The following is a 19,329-nucleotide window of genomic DNA, read 5'->3' on the forward strand; positions in this document are numbered from 1 at the left end:
TTGGCATGATGCCTTGGCTCACATGACACTCCCAAACTGGTCATAATTACTGTGGTATAATGTAAAATTTTCTATCTAATTCACAAAAGTCCCCTAAAACATTAATCATAGATAGTAAGATAGTATTTTATAGTGTACTTTCGAAACACTTTATGTTAAACATTTGAACAAAATTAGGAATAAAACCTGGCAAATGTCTGTTAAAAGAAGTCATCATAGTCTGCTTTTAGACACCAGTTTACTAATACCTCCTGCCTTGACTTCAGTTTTGTTTTTTAATCTATACAAGCCCTTAGGTTTCCCTTAAGAACGGTTTCCAAGTTCACACCCGGTATTGGAACCCCATGGAAAGCTACCGTCTTAAGTTTCAGGTTTTCGGCGGCAGATTCGTTGAAGGAGACGCCCTTCAGGAAGTGTGATCCTATCTGCACAGGGACGGTGGGAAGCTCACACTGCATGGGCTGCGGGGGGGTCTGCCTCCGCCCTGTCTGCTGCGCCTCGGCCTCGCTACAGCAGCCCTGCAAAAGGTTTGGAGAGGAGAGGGGAGGTGACCCACGGCAATTCTGCCAAGACAGCCGGTTCACTTGGTATGGCGACACTGCCATTCCACGGCTCCCAAGAGCTTCCAGAAAGAGAAGCATACCTGTAAACTGGCTTCAATTGCCTTTGGATTCAGGTGGAAACCAGCTTTCATTGCATATTCACAGTGGCCTAAGCTTTCCAGAGCTATTTTATATGCCTGCAAAAAAATTGTAAGAATCAAGATTACATGGCAGATCGTAGAATGACAAAGTCCAGGGACAACAGGAATTTAAAATTTCTGTAGTGACTGAATGACTTCAGGCCAACTACCACCCTACTATTCCTTCCAACTGGTTCAACCTCACAACTTGAATGCCCTCCCTTGTTTCTATCTGTCTTCAGATAACAACACTTACTTGCAAAGCGCTGTCAATTTTCAAGTTCAGTTCCTTGAGCTGGTGCTCGGGAATGGCCGCACTCTGAGAACAGAAGAGTTGCTGCACCTCAATGCCTGCCAGGCGGCTGTCACAGCCTCTTTCCCTCAGTCTCGATGTCGCCTGCAACAGTAACAGCGACGGGAAGGCACAAGAGAATGTAACAGACTTAGCTATGTTTAAAAAATAAGAAACGAAGAAAAAAACCAACGGAGTTAAACCCAGATGCTATCTGAGCATTAGATATATACCGGACATTCTGGATTGTCTGTATTACCAAGTGAGCAACCAGAAATCTGGGAAGATTAAACCAAGCATCTTGAAGAGAAAGCAAACCTGACACAGAACTACTTTATTTAAGAAACCCTGGGGAGGGTGGGGTGCGCCTAGGTGGCTCAGTTGGTTAAGTGTCTGACTCTTGATCTTGGCTCTCGGCTCAGGTCTTGATCTCAGCGTCATGAGTTGAAGCCCCACGTTGGGCTCCATGCTGCATGTGAAGCTACTTAGGAAAATAAAAAAAAGAAACCCTGGAAAAAAGACTTACCTACCTGTTATTAATTTTTCCTATATGTAAAACTTTCACATTTTAAAAATGTATTTTTTTGAGAGACAGAGAGAGAGAGAAAGAGAGCATGCACACAGGTGGGGGAGGGGGCAGAGAGAGAAGAGAGAGAGAATCCCAAGCACGCTCCGTGCTGTCAGTGCAGGGCTCGTGAACCGTGAGATCGTGACCTGAACTGAAATCAATATTTGGATACTTAACTGACTGAGCCACCCAGGCACCCCTGTAAGACCTTTACATTTTTAATTTCTCTTTTAAAGACAGCTAAACTAAAATATTGGCACTTGGAGTTTCCAGAATCATCATATTGAACATATAAGGTTAGGTGTTCCTGTACACGAAAGTAAAAGGCCACACCAACATAGAACAGGGAAAAAACGTACCCTGGAGTGTTAAAGGAAAAATAAGACTTCTGAAATCTGCGCAAAAAAATTTAAATACTTATTGTTTGGTCATTAAATATGTTCATGAACAAGACAGAGAAACAAGAAAAAAAAAACTAATCAATGTCTTATTGTGATGAAATGTAAGTTACTTATACATATGGGTCAGGACTGGAGAATACAGAAAAAATGTATTTAATTTCTTAAATGGGAGAAGGAATTCAGGATGAACTGCCTTTCAATTTTTCAATGTCTATTTCTGTTGCAGTCACATTTGTGCAACAAATAACATTTTTTAACAGCTAATTTTTGTTCTTCTGCTGTAGGAGTTACAATGTTTACCAAAACTGCAGAAAGGTAATTAGCAGAAACAATGCTATAAAGTTCCAAAGCTTCACAAATTACATATGTATGACTACATTCCATCCAGTCCCTGAACCCTAACTAGTCTTACCGTTTAAAACTATTTGACTCTCTAAGATTCTTTCACTGAAATATTTGGCCCAGAAGGTCTTGTGGTGCATATCTATGGCTAGGCAATGGAGCGCAAAGCCTGGTGCCTACCATCTTAGGGCTGACAGCCTCATGGGCCAAACAAAACATTTAAACCATTTAAAATGGAGAAAAACACACCAAGGAAAACAGGGAGAACTATAATAGGGCAGAGCACCCTAAACACTCAGAAATCAGCATTTAGGTTATGAGTTTGAGGTGGAGGAGGAAGTCAGCAGAAGTGTGGGATGGGTGAGCAGACATGTCAGCAAAGAAACTAGAACCCAGTGAGCAAGGGAGACAGTGACCGCAGATGAACCAGACTGTGTGGGACTAGGCAGGTATGGTGAAGGGTCGGTACTTCACCCTAAGGAAGTAGCAACATCATCCAACTTTAAATGGAGGGAGACGAAGGGTGGCAAGACAGGGAGGGGAGAAGGGAATCTAGCCACTGCAGGTGTCTGGGGAGAGTAGGGACATCCTGAACTAGGGCAGTGAAAGGGACACATGTGGGGTAATGCTTTGGGGTGGAACCTGCAGGGCTTATGGACTGGATGTAGATGTGATGGAAAGACAGGAGGATAAATCTTCAGTTTCATGCATGAATGACCCAGTGTGGGATGGCAGCACTTGCTAGTATGGGGAAGATTTGGGCAAGACCAGGGGTGTGGGGAAAAGCTAAGCCTGAGCCACTTAGATACCTGAGGTAAGCAGCAGCTGAATACAGGGGCCTGAAGCCCACAGAATTGGACTGGTCGCACATATGTGAGGGCCCCCAGCACACAGGCAGTTCTTAATGTCCCAAGGCTATATGGAGACCCTACAGGGAGGGCACTCAGAAATGAGCACTGAGAAACGGACGTAAGTTGTGTGTATAAGTTGTGTTGAAGAGAAAAAGCTAGCAAAGTAGATGGAGAGGATGGCCCAAGAGATTAATGCCTGCTTCAGGGACGCCACAGGAAGAGAGGGTCTCTAAGGGCCCGTATTGCTGTGAGCTGCTGAATGCAGTCAAACGGTTCCCTGGATTTGGCCACACAGAAGGCACCAGTGACCTTGACGAGAGAATGCCTGTTCTTTTTTTTTTTTAATGTTTATTTATTTATATTGAGAGAGAGTGAGAGCTTGAATGTGAGCAGAGAGAAAGAGAGAATCTCAAGCAGGCTCTGCACTCTCAGCACAGAGCCTGATGCAGGGCTCAACCCCATGAACTGTGAGATCACGACCTGAGCTGAAATCAAGAGTTGGACGCTCAACCAACTGAGCCACCCAGGTGCCCCTGAGAATGCTTGTTCTTGTGTAGGAGGGGAAGCCAGATTTCAGCGAGCTGAATGATGCTATTTATATAAAGTTTCATATTGTGCAAGATACACCTTATACTACTTATGGATACATGTATACAGAGTAAAAATATAAAAATATATGCAGGACTCAGAAACTCCAAATTCAAAAGAGGTTATCTCTACAAAGGAAGAGATGTGAGTAAGGCAGTAAAAAGGTACAAAGGAAATCAGCTGCATTTGTAAATAATATTTTTTCTGTTAAAAATAAAAAGCATGAAAGGGGCACCTGGCTGACTCAGTCTGTACAGCACATGACTCTTGATCTTGGAGTTGTGAGTTCAAGCCGTACGCTGGGCATGAAGCCTACTTAAAAATAAATAAGTGAGCATATAAATAAATAAACAAATGGTATGAAGCAACTGACAAGAAGTTAATTCACTCGACAAAGCTAAAAGGCAGACAGGGTATGTGCGACATTTCCTATATACTTGAAATCTTTCATAATAATCTTTTTTAGAATGACTCAAAGGTACGGTAGACAACTCTTCCAAGAAGTTGGCTGTGAGAAGAGCAGAGAAACAGGGCAGAACAGCGAGGATTTCTGTGTATGCGGGTTTACGTAGTGGGTGGGAGGGCATGCTGAAGAGGAGGGAGAGAAAACACAGGGCCTCACCACAGAGGCCTTGAGGGTGGGGGAAGGTGGGGACAGGGCGGACCCCGGACAGGAGGGGTCCTGTAATGAAGGGAAGGAAGAGATGAGGGTCTGAATGGGGGAAGCAGTGTGGTTTTGGGGTGAAGAAAAGGGACTGCTGCCAGGTGGATTCTATTTCCTCGGTACAGTGTAGGGCAGGGTCACCGGGCTGGTGGCTAAGTGAGTGAGAAAGCACAAGGGCCTGTGCAAACTGCAGAGGGTGAAGAATAAGGTTAAGGTGAGGAGATCAAGGGACTGCTGGGGTCCTCACAAGCACTGGGTTCTCAGCATGATCATTTCAACAGGAGACAACTGTGAGCCCGGTATTAAGGGTATGAATATGAGCTGCATGATCAGGAGGCTGGAGCCCAGCAACCAAGAGGACACAGAGGTCTGCGAGGTGACAAATGGCCACCTGCAATAAGGTCCCACTTCCACACTGGACCTCAATTAGCATTTCAGGGCTGCTCTGACAAACACCGAGAGGCAGGGGAAAGCCCTTAACAGGAAAGAGAGACCAAAACAAACAAGAAAAAGAAACTGAAAAGAAATTCAAAAGAAGAACAGAGAACAGCATAAAACTGAAATAATAATAAAATTAGAGAATGTACAATGTGAGACTAGTAAATAATATTTAAAATTTTGATTAAAGGAGATTTCTAAAACATGAAATACTCTGCCAACTGATTATGGAAGGATTACAACTAAACATTATATAAAAAAATCAATATTATACTCCTTAACTGTAAATTATCTCTTTCACTATGTAAAATGGATCAAAAAGTCCTAGTCAGTCCTAGTTAAAGTCTTGACTTGGAAGGCTTTTCACTCCCACCCCCCCTGGAAACACCTGAAAACAAATAATCCAGTGAAGAAATGGGCAAAAGACATGGACAGACATCTTTCCAAAGAAGACATCCAGATGGCTCATAGACACATGAAAAGATGCTCAACATCACGCATCATCAGGGAAATATAAATTAAAACTACAATGAGTTACCACCTCACACCTGTCAGAATGGTTAAAATTAACAACACAGGCAACAACAGATGTTGGCGAGGATGCAGAGAAAGGGGAACACTTTTGCACTGTTGGTGGGAATGAAAGCTGGTGCAGCCACTCTGAAAACAGTATGGAGCTTCCTCCAAAAGTTAAAAAAAGAACTATCCTACAACCCAGCAATTGCACTACAAGGTATTTATCCAAAGGATACAAAAATGCCAATTCAAAGGGGCACGTGCACCCCGATGTTTATAGCAGCACTATCGATAATAGCCAAAGTATGGAAAGAGCCCAAATATCCAGACTGATGAATGAATAAAGATGTGGTGTGGGTGTATATATACACACACACATATATACACAATGGAATATTATTTGGCAATCAAAAAGAATGAAATCTTGCCACTTGCAACAATGCGGATGGAATTAGAATGTATTATGCTAAGCGAAATAAATCAGTGAGAGGAAGAGATATATATATGTGTATATATACACACACATATGATTTCACTCACTTAAGAAACAAATGAACATAGGGGAAGGGAAGGAAAAATAAGATAAAGACAGAGAGGGAGGCAAACCATAAGAGACTCTTAAATACTGGGGGCACCTGGGTGGCTCTGTCAGTTAAAGCGTCCGACTATGGCTCAGGTCACGATCTCTCAGATCGTGGGTTTGAGCCCCATGTCGGGCTCTGTGCTAACAGCTTGGAGCCTGGAGCCTGCTTCAGATTCTGTGTCTCCCTCTCTCTCTGCCCCTCCCACACTCACACTCTGTCTCTCTGTCTCTGTCTCTCTCTCAAAAACAAATTTTTTTTTAAACTTTTTTTTACATTTATTTATTTTTGAGAAACAGTGAGACAAAGCGTCAGCGAGGGGGAGGGGCAGAGGGAGAAGGAGACACAGAATCTGAAGCAGGCTGCCAGCTCTGAGCTGTCAGCACAGAGCCTGATGCGGGGCTCGAACCCACAAACTGTGAGATCACGACCTGAGCCGAAGTCGGACCGATGCTCAACTGACTGAGCTACCCAGGTGCCCCTAAAAAAAATTTTTTTTTAAAGAGACTCTTAAATACTGAGAACAAATTGAGGGTTAATGGAGGGGTACTGGGTGGGGGGATGGGCTAAGTGACAGGCATTAAGGAGGGCACTTGTTGGGATGAGCATTGGGTGTTATCTACAAGTGATGAATCACTAAATTCTACTCCTGAAACCAATACTACACTATACGTTAACTAGCTTTGATTTAAATAAAATTTAAAAAATAATAAAATTTAAAAAATAATAAAAAGAATATGTGGGGCGCCTCAGTTGGAAGAGCATGTGGCTCTTTATCTTGGGGTCGTTTGAACCCCATGTCGGGTGCAGAGATTACTTAAATAAATGAACAACAAAACAAAACAAAATACCTACAAGAAACGTGCTGTCACTGACCACATCCCCACCTGGCTGCCTGGCTGGCCGCTTTACCCTCCGCAGCCAGCTCTGGCCTGTCTTTCCAGACTTCGGCTCTAACCTCTTCTCCCTGGTCTCTCTTCCTTGAAGCTTTGCTGCACTGCTCCTAGTTGGAGGCAGGACCCTTTCTCTGGGCTCCTGCACACCTCCATCACAGCCCTTTAACCCTATTTTTGTAGGCCCTCCCTCTTAGGAGGCTGTGAGCAGAGGCTGTCACCCCAGTGCCTGGCGCACGCCTGGCACAAAGTGAGCGTTCACAAAAGCATTCACTGTGAAATGAATGAACAAGCTAATGATAACGGTTTAAAACTAACAGTTCTAAATAAAATGCCTCTTTCAGGAACCAACAGGCAAAGGTCCTCTGGAGCCTCTCCTAGTTGAACACAGGGCACCAATCTCCCCCAGGGAGGGTTACCTCAGCAGCCCCCCGCCAGGATCGCACGGCTTCCTCCAGTTCGGGTGTGTGGCTCATGCCAGATAAGCCGCCGCCGCCGCCATTCTTCTTTTCTGGCACGACAACCTCGGCAAAGCACGAGTGAGCCACTGGCTGGACCTTCTGTAATGCCTGGGTCAAAAACTGGAAATGGACCTGTACCACTGTCAGGAAACATCGCCCCAACACCTGTGAAAACAAGAAAGCCAGGGGATTTTTAGGTTGTGGGCTGCTACTGCATTAGTGCAATAAATTCTCAACTATCAGTGTGAGCAGAAGGTAACAACACTTGGAAGTCTGAAATCACAGAAGTTAGAAAGTCACCAGCCTTTAGGAGAATCCTTGTTCTCATGTTCGCACCTGGGTGCCTGATGTCCAGAAGTCAAGATATTTCCACCAAATCGTAAACCCCATGGTTCAAATGGGCCTTCCCAGTTCCCAGCTAGCCCCCCACTCCTGTTCTCCGCTCTCCTCATGTGGACTCGGGCTCACACCAACCCTTGGTTGTCTTTGAGCTCTTACTGAACCAGAGGAACCCACAGTTCCAATTATGTCCACACGGCATTCAGAAGGCAGAGTGAAAGCTGTGTGACTGAAAATCTGAAAGGTCGGTTTGACTAGAAGACGACACTATTTATTAGAAATGGAATCCAAAGATACAGGTTATTTTGGTAACAATGTTATTAACATAGTTTTATTAACATAGCTGTGTGTCATTAATTCCAGTCTTAGGAAACAAAGCTGATAGACCAGTCTTCTAGGAGTCAACAAAACATACTGGACAACTCTGTCAGAACAGTAGAAACTCACTCACCCGAAACATTATCAGTAGTTGGTTGGTTGATGGAACATCCATTAAAGTAGGGAATTCATTTAAAAAATATTATAGACATATGTTAATATGTACTATTAATATGTAACTATAATAATTTACATGTCAAAAAATACCATAGACCATAAATATTTTAAGACACAAATGTGCATTTATCTGCCAAGGCCAAGGCTGTTTATTGACACTGTCATTCCGTTTGCTTTCTTGAGGCAACCCTAGCTACAAGGTGTTCTCTAAGATTTCCTATTTCTTTTTCTTTAAAGGAGAGCAAGAACTTGTCACTTACAAAGTAACTTGAGCAGAGAACTTCCCGATTACTGACATCTTCCCCTAAGCTTTTACAGTTGTTTGGTCCATACCAAATTTGACATTCACGTTTTTCCCATGGAGGGTATGTCATATTCCACTGGTTTACACGGTGGATTACTTACTTACAAATTACTTTATTTATTGAGCTTGCAATTTATTCAACGGGTAGGAGCGCAGCAGGGAGGGCTCACTGGCTGTCGGTGATCAGTGCACTGCCTCGGGGAGGTGCTGAAGGCCGGGTAACTGTTTCCATTGCCTGTACAAGGAACCAACACCTAACCCCAGTGTCTACCCTCTAGTCCAGCCCTGTCCCTTAAGGCAGCCAAAAACAAGATTCAAGTCTGGCCCCACCTCCCAACATACATTTCCGATGCTGTCCTTTTCCATCTCCACTGGTCAGAGCTCTGCTTCCTAGAGAAAGAGTCAGGCAAGTCTCAGTGGTAACACTTACTCACTCCGATTTTCCCCTGTGAAGTCACCAGGGCCAAACTAAAACAAACTCACACAAATCTCACACCAAAGCATCCTCCTCCTACAGAGAACAATTAGAATTACAGGCTGGATCCCCACCCAAACCTCCTGGGTTTGCACTCATACCTGCCTCAAAGCTCCTCCCCATCAATGATCGGTGCCAGATGGGGCAGGGTGAGGGACACAGATGAAGCAGACCTAGCAACCTAGAGTGATGTGACAGGAATAGAATAAACAGCATGTATTTAGTGCCACTGTACATAATATTTAGTACACAATAGCAGCCACCCTCAATCGAGCACTCAGCCTGTACTTCACCTATGCTAAAGATCTCACATGGATTATCTCATTTAATGCTAGGAACAACCGTATGAGGTCATTCCCATTTTACAGGCAGTAAGAGTGAGGCACAGAAAGGCTACGAACTTTGTCATGGGGACACAAACTGGAGGCGACAGAGTGGGCACTTGACTCAAATGTCTGTGCCCTTAGCCAGTATGCCCCACTGCCTTCAGTCGGCTCTAAGCAGCTGGATACAGCTGTCGGCTGGCAGCACTGAGACCAGGCACCTAATAAACTCCATCTTAACTGGTTTAGGCCACAACGAGGGTACCCTGAGGCCCCATACAAGGCACACACAGGAGGAGGAGTGGAGCTAGCTCCTCTGGCACACACTCTTTCTCTGCCTCCTTCCTCGGCCTCTTGCCGGCTACGGCAAAGATGTACGTGCCAGGTACCATGTGCGCCGGGGTCACGGTCTTACAGCTGCGGATGTAAGGGACTCATTCATTCCTTCAGCAAACATGTAACATGTGAATACCCGATACGTACAAAGCACAATAGGCTAGAGGGTGCTGCAAGAAAGATGATGAGCAAGTCCTGGTCCTCAGGAGGGTTACTTCCTGAAGGTGGAGAACAAACTGCTAAGTGGAGATGCAAAGTCAGGGGGCACCGGAGAAGGAACACAAGGGGGGGTGGGAAGGAAAAGGCTCTCTGAGGGAAGGACTAAAGGAAGAGTTAACTACCCCTCCCCCTTCTAAAAAGGGAAAATGCTGGGAAAGGCCTGATGCAGGGTCCCAGGGTCCAGAATAGGACAGCGCCGGTTGATGGGAGGACGGGGCTGGGGAGGGTGCCCCAGTTGAGGGCAGGATGGTGGAAGGAGGGCGATGCTGCTGCAGGAATAAGTGGGGGAAAAGATGCCGGACAGTTTAAAGGCAGACTTTTGGTATGTTGTCTCCACCATTCTTACATGTTTGACCTTGGATGAGTCATTTAATCTAAATTTCTTCCCTGTAAATAAGGAATGATGAGAACAAGAACTCGGCATCTCCCTGCTCCCACCCGTGATGCAGGGAGCAGCAGTCCAAATTACACTTGTAACAAAATATCTGTGCCGTAAACGTTTCATTAAGAGCCGATCAAAGCAATGGCCACCCTGCATTTGGAAAAGCTATTTCACAGAATATCTGCTCTAAAAGTTTCAAGTAACAGATGCATAAACACTACCTTGAGAGAGAGCGCCTGCCTCTGGGCATCTCCTGTCTCAGCCCAGCTCCCCTCCTGGAACACACCCCACCCACCTTGACCCAGACTTGGGCCAGTCCTTGGGGGTCTTCCTGAGAAACGTGGAAAGAAATACAGACTCTAAAGTTGTGAATTCAAAAGCAGGTGACCTCAGGGCCGTGGGCAGCTATTTTCTCCCTCACACGGAGAATGCTGCTCGGACTGCAGGATTCAGTGAGGCTGAAGAACAGACGTGGCAACCCGGGGAACGGATGAGTGGAGTGGTCAGAGACACTGCAGATTAAAATGTCAATGCAGCTATACAGTTGCAGCGGTACCAACAGCCACCTTTATTGAGCGCTTAACCCATACCAGCACTTGACTTGCAGTGAAGCAACTCTGTGGGTAAGAGAAATGCATCCATTTCCCAGATGATAACACTGAGGCTTAGAGGTCGAAACCTGTTCCAATGCCATGCAGGAGATAGGAGGTGCAGCAGAGATCTGATGCCAGATATGTTCCACTCCAAAAGCTGTACTCCTAACTGCTAAGCCACTGTCTCCCTATGACAAGATCCAGGACATAGCCATAACAGGGGTGGCTACTAAAAGGAGGGGAACCCTGATATCCCCCGCATACTGTCAGGCCCTGAGGCGGGAGGCATGGCTCAGTCTTCTCTAACAGAGGAAAAGGAACTGGGACAAGAGTATCAAGTGGGGTGGCCTGTGGCACTCCTAGGTGGCATGAGTCTCATCGTTTATGAATCCACAGCAGAGAGCAGCTGCTAAGACTGGCTGGAAATGGCAATATGAAAACAGGGAGAGGATACAAGGGGCTTGGGAGAAAGAGCAGCTTCTCTTACCTCTTGAGGAATTCCAAATCCAAAAACATCTGTTCAGTCCTTCAGTACATCAGTCTCATTTAAAATTATGAATAAAGCAATTGGATTTAATTGGCATTTGCATCAAAAAAATTTTTTTAAGTTTATTTATTTTGAGAGAGACAGAGACAGGGTGAGCAGGGGAGGGGTAGAGAGAGAGAGTCCCCAGCAGGCTCTGCACCATCAGCACAGAGCCTGATGTGGTGCTCGAACTCACTAAACCGTGAGATCATGACCTGAGCCGAAATGAAGAGTCAGACACCTAACCGATTGAGCCACCTAGCTGCCCCGGCATTTGCATTTTAAAAAGACTAACCTAGGGGCGCCTGGGTGGCTGAGTCAGTTAAGTGTCCGACTTCGGCTCAGGTCATGATCTCGCGGTCCGTGAGTTCAAGCCCGTCAGGCTCTGTGCTGACTGCTCAGAGCCTAGAGCCTGTTTCAGATTCTGTGTCTCCCTCTCTCTCTGACCCTCCCCCGTTCATGCTCTGTCTCTCTCTGTCTCAAAAATAAATAAACGTTAAAAAAAAAATTAAAAAAGAAAAAAAAGACTAACCTAGGGGAGCCTGGTTGGCTTAGTAGGAGAGGCATGTGATTCTTGATCTCAGGGTTGTGAATTGGAGTACCATATTGGGTATAGAGATTACTTAAATAAATAAGACTTAAAAAAAGAAAGAAAGAAAGAAAGATAAATCTATTCAAGGCATCCCAAGTTGGTGGAATTTCAGGCCAATATCAGACTTCTGCATTAAGAGAAATCTTTTATTTTATTATTAAAAAAAAACCCCTCAGTTTTCATTGTTATTTTTTTTTTAAGTTTATTTATTTTGAGACAGAGACAGAGAGAGAGGCACAGACAGACAGCTCGAGTTGGGGAGGGGCAGAGATGGAGAGAGAGAAAGAGAGACAGAGAACCCCAAGCAGGCTCCACACTGTCATGGGGGAGCCTGACTCGGGGCTCAAACCCATGAACTGTGAGATCATGGCCTGAGCTGAAATCAAGAGTTGGACACTCAACTGACTGAGCCACCCAGGTGCCCCAAGAGAAACCTGTTAATGTGACTTCAATTCCTCATAAAAGCCCAATTCCTGAATATAGACTAATCATTGACCTTGCCACTCCTGCCTCTAAATTTCCACAGAGCATTCTGGATTATAAACAGCCATCAAAGATCTACTAAAAGGAAACCTTGTTTTCTGGGACTCCCTGGTGGTGGCAGAAACGCAGTATGAGTTCACTCTCCCATTCCCATATACACATACCACATCTGCTGCTAAGGGTGTTGTGTTGATGGATACAACCAGAAAACTTTCTCTTCTTGGTGATGTTTATATTTTATTAATTCAACCAGGTTTTAGTTTAAGGTCACCCTACTCAGTCCCCCAAAGACCACCCTCTCTCACTGCCACAGTTGCAGAGGACCAATTTAACTCTACCTTCCTAGAATATTTCAAACTTTAGTTTTAGTTACTGCTCTTCTAGGGCCAAGCAAGGCCTGGCTCAGCCCTGAATCTACGCCCGTGTTGGGATCATGGAGTGCCCAAAGCCACCCATCCCCCAGCACACCTAGTGATTTTCATATCGATACACACAATATCTCACTAAGTTCGTTTTCTACTTAACCTCACTTAACAATCCATCTTTCTCACATCCCTAGAGTGAAGAACAAATAAAACCGATACATATACCACATGGTCAAATGTCCAGGAACTCCATCATTTATTTCTGATCAGTTTAAAAGTCCAGAGTGAATGAAATGAAGGCGATCTGGATTGGCTGCTTTTATTAGAAATTCCAAAGTCATTCAATCATTTCTTTCTCTTCAATATTTACTTTTACCTTAAACATTACAGTTGGTTCCAAGTTCCCTCAACCTTGCTCTTTTGTTCGTATGATAATTCCAGAGTTATTACATAATGACCTAACCAATAGACCAGAATGTGATATAAAAACCTAAATGTGTCTCCGGAGAAATAGAGAATGCAGTGGACCATGCCCAGGCTATGGAAAGTGCTTGCAAAGATTAGATTACAGTATAAAAATGCAAAAAAGAAACTTACTGCAACTATGTATAGTCTGACCTAAAAATCGATTACAGGGAGTATTTAAATATTTAAAAATTTAAAAAGCAACTAACAAAACGACAAAGATCTCTTTGCAGCAGGTATTAACCTAGAGCATAAAGAAGCTGCCATGTTATATATAAGAGGGAGAATACAGAAAGGAAAGAAAAGCTAACACCTGCCCAAGGGTGGCTGAGCCAACACCAAATGCTAATCACTCACACAAGATTATATTCTGCCTCTGGATATGCTGCTCCCTTGCTGGTAAAAATATCGACAGACACAGTTTCAGAACTCCTACCTCATGGACCGAGCACTCGGGTGCACAAAACCTTTTGTGTCAGTAAAACATAATCATTGCAAACAAATTAGGGGGAAAAAGATCAGCTAAATAAAAATCTACCAAATATTACCAAATAGATATAACCACTGATTACATGTTTCCTGTACAGCCTACATTTGTACCTGTAGATGGTCTTTTTGTAAAAACTAGATTATATGTCCTATTTATTTAAACATTTTTTTAATGTTTATTTTTGAGAGAGAGAGAGAGAGAGAGAGAGAAAGCAGGAGTTGGGGAGGGGCAGAGAGAGAGAGGGAGGGAGACACAGAAGCTGAAGCTGGCTCCAGGCTCTGAGCTGTCAGCACAGAGCCCAATGAGGGCTCGAACCCACGAACCGGGAGATCATGACCTGAGCTGAAGTCAGACACTTAACCGACTGAGCCACCCAGGAGCCCCTATGTGTTCTGTTTTATAACCTGCTGTCCAAAAGAAAATATATCAACAATTTATTACCATGCCAACACGCACAGGGAGTTTTATATTTTAGCTATGTTGCTATAAATCTTAACAATTAATAAGGATAACTATAAAATATCATTCAGGACATAAAAAAAGTGAAAGGCTACTCAAGGTAACTAAATCCATATTAATTTTGGTAAGCAAAGGACCCTGCTCTTATAGTAATTTTTCCTATTCAAAATGCAAGTTTCCTCCATAAACAAGCAAATTTATATTGTGGGTTTCTACGGAGCATAGATAAAAATATATTTAAGTCACCCAGACAAGCATACGGCCTGGGAGCCTATTAGAGTTCAGGAAATTCTTTTTGTTGATATGAGTGTATTTTTCATCAAAAGTTGGCACTTTGATCAAGAAGAAAAAATTACCAGGGCGCCTGGGTGGCCCAGTCAGTTGAGCGTCTGGCTCTTAGTTTCAGCCCAGGTCATGATCTCACTGTCAGTTTGAGCCTCATGTTGGTTTCCACATTGACAGTGTGGAGCCTCCTTGGGATTCTCTCTCCCTCTGTCTGCCCCTCCCCTGCACTCTCCTTCCCAAGATGGATAAATAAAAAAAGAAGAAGAAAATACTATAACTGGGATGTCTGAGCGGTTAAGACATGTCTTTCTTCTTTTTTTTTTTTAATGTTTATTTATTTATTTTTGAGGGGAGTGGGAAGGGCAGAGAGAGGGGGATGGAGTATCCCAAGCAGGCTCCACATTGTCACTGCACAACCCAATGTGGGGTTCAAACCTATGAACCATAAGATCACGACCTGCTGAAATCAAGAGTCAGAAGCTTAACCCACTGAGCTACCCAGGTGCCTCAAGGCACTGGTCTTAAGAAGAAAATACTAAGGGCGCCTGGGTGGCTCAGTTGGTTAAACGCCCGACTTCGGCTTACATCATGATCTCACAGTTCGTGGGTTCGAGCCCCGTGTCAGGCTCTGTGCTGTTAGCTCGGAGCCTGGAGCCTGCTTTGGGTTCTGTGTCTCCCTCTCTCTCTCTCTCTCTGCCCTTCCCCTGCTCACGCTCTCTCCCTCTGTCAAAAATAAACATTAAATGAAAATTAAAAAGAAGAAAATACTAAACTATCTCCACTGAAAAAAAAATGATTAAAAAGACAAATGGGGAATTCAAAGTGGAAATTCACTCCATCAACATTATTTTCACCATAGGACTCTGAGGAGAGGCCTTCTGCATCCCAGGACCTGGTGCCACATGTGTCACCTGTTCCCTGAGAGAGGGCTCACCGCACACATCAGACCGACTGCCTCTGTTATTCTTGTGAATTCCAACCGGTGGCGGCTGTGGCAAATCCTGGGCTGAGGTGGAAAAGGGGGTCGCCCACCACCTCTCAGCAGCATCTGGGACAGTGGGTCCCTCCCGCTCACCCCGCTCCTTCTTGAAACACTTGCTTCTCTTGGCTTCCAAGACACTGCACTTACTCCATCTCTGCCTCACTCTCCGGCTGCTCCTTTAGCGTACTCCTAGGCTGCTTCCAAGTCATCTTCTGACCTCTAAATACCGGAGTGTCCCTGGGCTCACTCGTCCTTGGATTCGCCCTCTGGTTCTCCAGTTTATATTCACTCCCTTGATGACCAGGTCCAGTTTCACAGCTTTAAATACCATCTATTGAATCTACTGTTCCCAAGTTCCTATCTCCTGTCCGGACCTCAGCCCTGAACTCCAAATTTGTATATCCAACTGTCTACCTGACATTGCCCCTGGGATGTCAAATAAGCACTGCAGACCTGTTATTCCAGCTACTCTTCCCCCACTGCTCCCCGCCTCAGTAAAGAGTGCTACCAGTGGTGCAGGTGCTTGTGTCATAAACCCTGGAGCCATCTTGCAGCCCCTCCCCTCTCCCTCATGCACACCCATGCACACCCCCACGGTGCTAGAATATTAATCAGCCTTAAAAAGGAGGGAAGCTCTGACACATGCTGCAATATGGATGAGTCTTAAAGACAATGGTAAGTGAAAGCAGCCAGTCACAAAAAGACAGATATTGTATGATCTTATATGAGGTACCTATAATAGGCAAATTCATAGAGACAGAAGGCAGAATTGTGGTTTCCTGGGGTTGGGGAGAGGGCGGAATGGGAGTTACTGTTGAAAGGGTTCAGGCTTTCAGTTTGGGAAGACGAAAACGTTCTGGAGTTGGATGGCGGTAAAGGCTGCGCAATACTGGGAATCTGCTTAATGCCACCGAGCTGTACACTTAAAAACGAGTACAGGGGCGCCTGGGTGGCTCAGTCGGTTAGGCGCCCGACTTCAGCTCAGGTCACGATCTCACGGTCCGTGAGTTCGAGCCCCGCGTCGGGCTCTGTGCTGATGGCTCAGAGCCTGGAGCCTGCTTCCGATTCTGTGTCTTCCTCTCTCTCTGCCCCTCCCCCGTTCATGCTCTGTCTCTCTCTGTCCCAAAAATAAAAATAAACGTTAAAAAAAAATTAAAACAAAAAACAAAAAACGAGTACAACTGCTTCTAGTCACCTCCTCTGCTAACATTCTGTTCTAAGTTATGATCATCTCTTGCTTGGATTAATTACTATAATAGCCTCTTAACTGATCTTCCTGCTCCGTTCAATTAGGATTAGGTCTGTCTACACCCAACAGCAACAAAACAAATGTAGTGGCTTAAACAAGAGTGATATTTACTTCTTTTCTTTCTAAGATAAAAAAATAAACCTAGGGTTAGGCAGTCCAGAGCAGGCAATGGGGACTCCCGGGGTCACAAGGAACCCAGTTCCCGTCCTTCTGCTCTGCATCCTCACGCAAGGCTGGCATTCTTCAGTTGCCTCCTAGTTCTAAGTGGCTAAATGACCTTCAGCCATTGGCCTGCATTTTAGAGAGCAGCCAACTGGGACAGGGGAAGGGTGTACCCTCTTCTCTCTAAGGAAACTTCCCAGTAGACTCATCCCAAACCTCTAGCTACATCTTCCCAGACCTGAATTTATTCAAGAGACCCCCAGATGTAAGGAAGGCTGGGAGTCCAGTCCTTTTTCCAGGCACAATATATCTGAAAACAAAACAAAACAAATCCAGGGTTTTGTTACTAAGGAGAGAGAGGAGACTGGATTTGGGGAGCCAACTAGCAGCATCTACTCTCTCTCCTAGAGGCAACTTTTCGCACAGGGAAGTCTTAGAAAACAGAAAGCGGATTATTGTACTCCCCTGCTCAAAATCTTCCAATGGCTTTCCACTACAATCAGAAGAAAATCCAAAGTCCTCATTCTGTCCTATAATACTCTATGTGAACAGGCCCCTGACTATTCTCTAAACTTATTTCCTATCCTTCTCAGCTCTAGCCACCCAGCTTTCTTGCTGTTTCTCAAAAATTCTGAGCACAGCTCCTGTCTCAAGTCTTTTGCACAAGCCAGTTCCCACTACATCAGGGTGTCTCAGCATCAACACTATTGACATTTGGGACCAGAGACTTCACCATTACAGGGGCTGGCTTATGCAGGCTCATATGTTGCTAGCAGTGTCCCTGGTCTTTACTTATGAGATGCCAGCAGCACTGGCTACAGATGCAGTAACCACAACCCCTCAGATCATATTGTTTTGAATACATTTTCAAATTTTTACTGTTTTTTTTTTTAAGTTTGTTTATTATTTTGGAAGGGGGGGGCACGGAGGGGCAGAGAGAGGGAGAGAGAGAATCCCAGGCAGGCTCCACACATAGAGCCTGACTGGGGACTTGATCTCACAGTTTGTGAGACCATGACCTGAGCCAAGATCAAGAGTCAGATGCTTAGCTGACTGAGCCACCCAGGTGCCCCTGTTTTGTTTCGTTTTTAATTTTTTTTAATATTTATTTATTTTGAGAGAGAGAGAGAGAGAGAGAGAGAGAGAGAGAGAGAGAGACAGCACGAGCAGAGGAGGGGCAAAGAAAGAGGGAGACACAGAATCCGAAGGAGGCTCCAGGGCTCAGAGCTGTCAGCACAGAGCCCAACCTGGAGCTTGAACTCACAAACTGCAAGATCGTGACCTGAGCTGAAGTCAGATGCTCAACAGACTGAGTCAGCCAGGCGCCCCTGGTTTCTTTCTTTCTTTCTTTTTTTTTTTTTTAAGCAAAAAAGCAGGGAAAATCCCTTCCTCCCAGGGTGACTTCTGAGAGATCAACAGCTGCAGAAGAGCTTGAATGTGGCTGTAGAGGGGAGCTTTTGAGTATCTACACATCTGTTCTGCCGCAGGATGGAAATACAATGTGACGGGCTATAAGGAAGAGAAATACCAAGATTTCACCTTCTCCGAGTAAATTTGAATTGAAAATAAGATAAATCAAAGACCTTTGTGCTCCTGCAAACTTCTGTGTTTCAGGATCTGGGGCCTGAGTCAGGTCACCTAATGTTCCATACTTCCTGAAAAAACACCATTCAACCATGGGTGTATATGTGTGGGATAAGAAGGATGGGACACTGGTCAGAAGCAGAGAGAGAAACTGAGGTCTTACAAGATGGCAAAAATTGTCCCCCAAATACATAGTGGGTCAGTGATATTCTGATTCCTTAGCATGCAAGTTCACTGCCTCCTCCTTCAAACCATTCTGCGCCCTCTGGTGTAACAGTCAAGTTCCTCCCTACCCCTAATATGGTTGGGGGTGGGGGGGAAGGGAGATGTCATTTTTGTGCCAACTGAAAATACTTCTAGACATTGCCAAGTGTCCTCTGAGGAACAGCCCACCCTGACCCACTGGGGAATGAACCACTGCTCTGTCTGGAGCATCCTTCCCTCTGGAATTTGTACAGCTGTAGTTCTGATAGTCATTGCTCAAATGTCCCGTCCTTGGCCTTTCCTCTACCTCTCTCTCCCCCCTTATCCTTCTTCATTTCTCTCTACAGCACCTCTCACCACCTGACATTTGCACATGCTAGTTGTTTTTTGGTCTGTTTCCCCACTTAGAAGCTAAGCTGGATGAGGGTAGGATCTTGGTTTTGCTTACTCTTGCGTTTTCAGTGCCTGGCACGCCAAGCCAAGCCAAGCGAGCAGCATGGTGACTCCAGGGCTGAGTGCAGGACATCAAAAGGCCAGTATCTTTGTGAAAATGACATCTGATCCCTGCCCCCCCCCCCCCACACACTCTTCCTGCTTTTTCCCCTGGACAGCTCTTCTGCAGCCAGCCCACAGAGACCAGCTGCAAACCTTGAGATTACTTTAAGGGTGACCTTACCAACAGGCACAGGGAAGATCACGACTGTTGTGGAGAAAGGAAGTCCATAAACCACACAAGGCTT

The 19,329-nt window shown here is 45.0% G+C and overlaps 1 protein-coding gene across 2 annotated transcripts in view; it reads right to left on the bottom strand.

Moving 5' to 3' along the window:
• GARRE1 (granule associated Rac and RHOG effector 1) overlaps positions 1-19,329 on the bottom strand; it is an 82,533-nt gene that overhangs the window by 18,687 nt on the left and 44,517 nt on the right. For both annotated transcript variants that reach the window (XM_047078289.1, XM_047078288.1), the window contains exons 3-6: positions 7,236-7,442; positions 939-1,079; positions 644-739; positions 357-518 (exon numbers count right to left, since the gene is read on the bottom strand). In XM_047078289.1, the coding sequence (XP_046934245.1) occupies positions 357-518; positions 644-739; positions 939-1,079; positions 7,236-7,442 (606 nt within the window). The remainder of the gene's footprint in view (positions 1-356; positions 519-643; positions 740-938; positions 1,080-7,235; positions 7,443-19,329) is intronic.

Source organism: Lynx rufus, unplaced genomic scaffold (assembly GCF_022079265.1).
Source record: "Lynx rufus isolate CCGP_SWC_20201006 ecotype Redwood Valley unplaced genomic scaffold, mLynRuf1.p SCAF_16, whole genome shotgun sequence".
NCBI classification, from domain to species: Eukaryota; Metazoa; Chordata; class Mammalia; order Carnivora; family Felidae; genus Lynx; species Lynx rufus.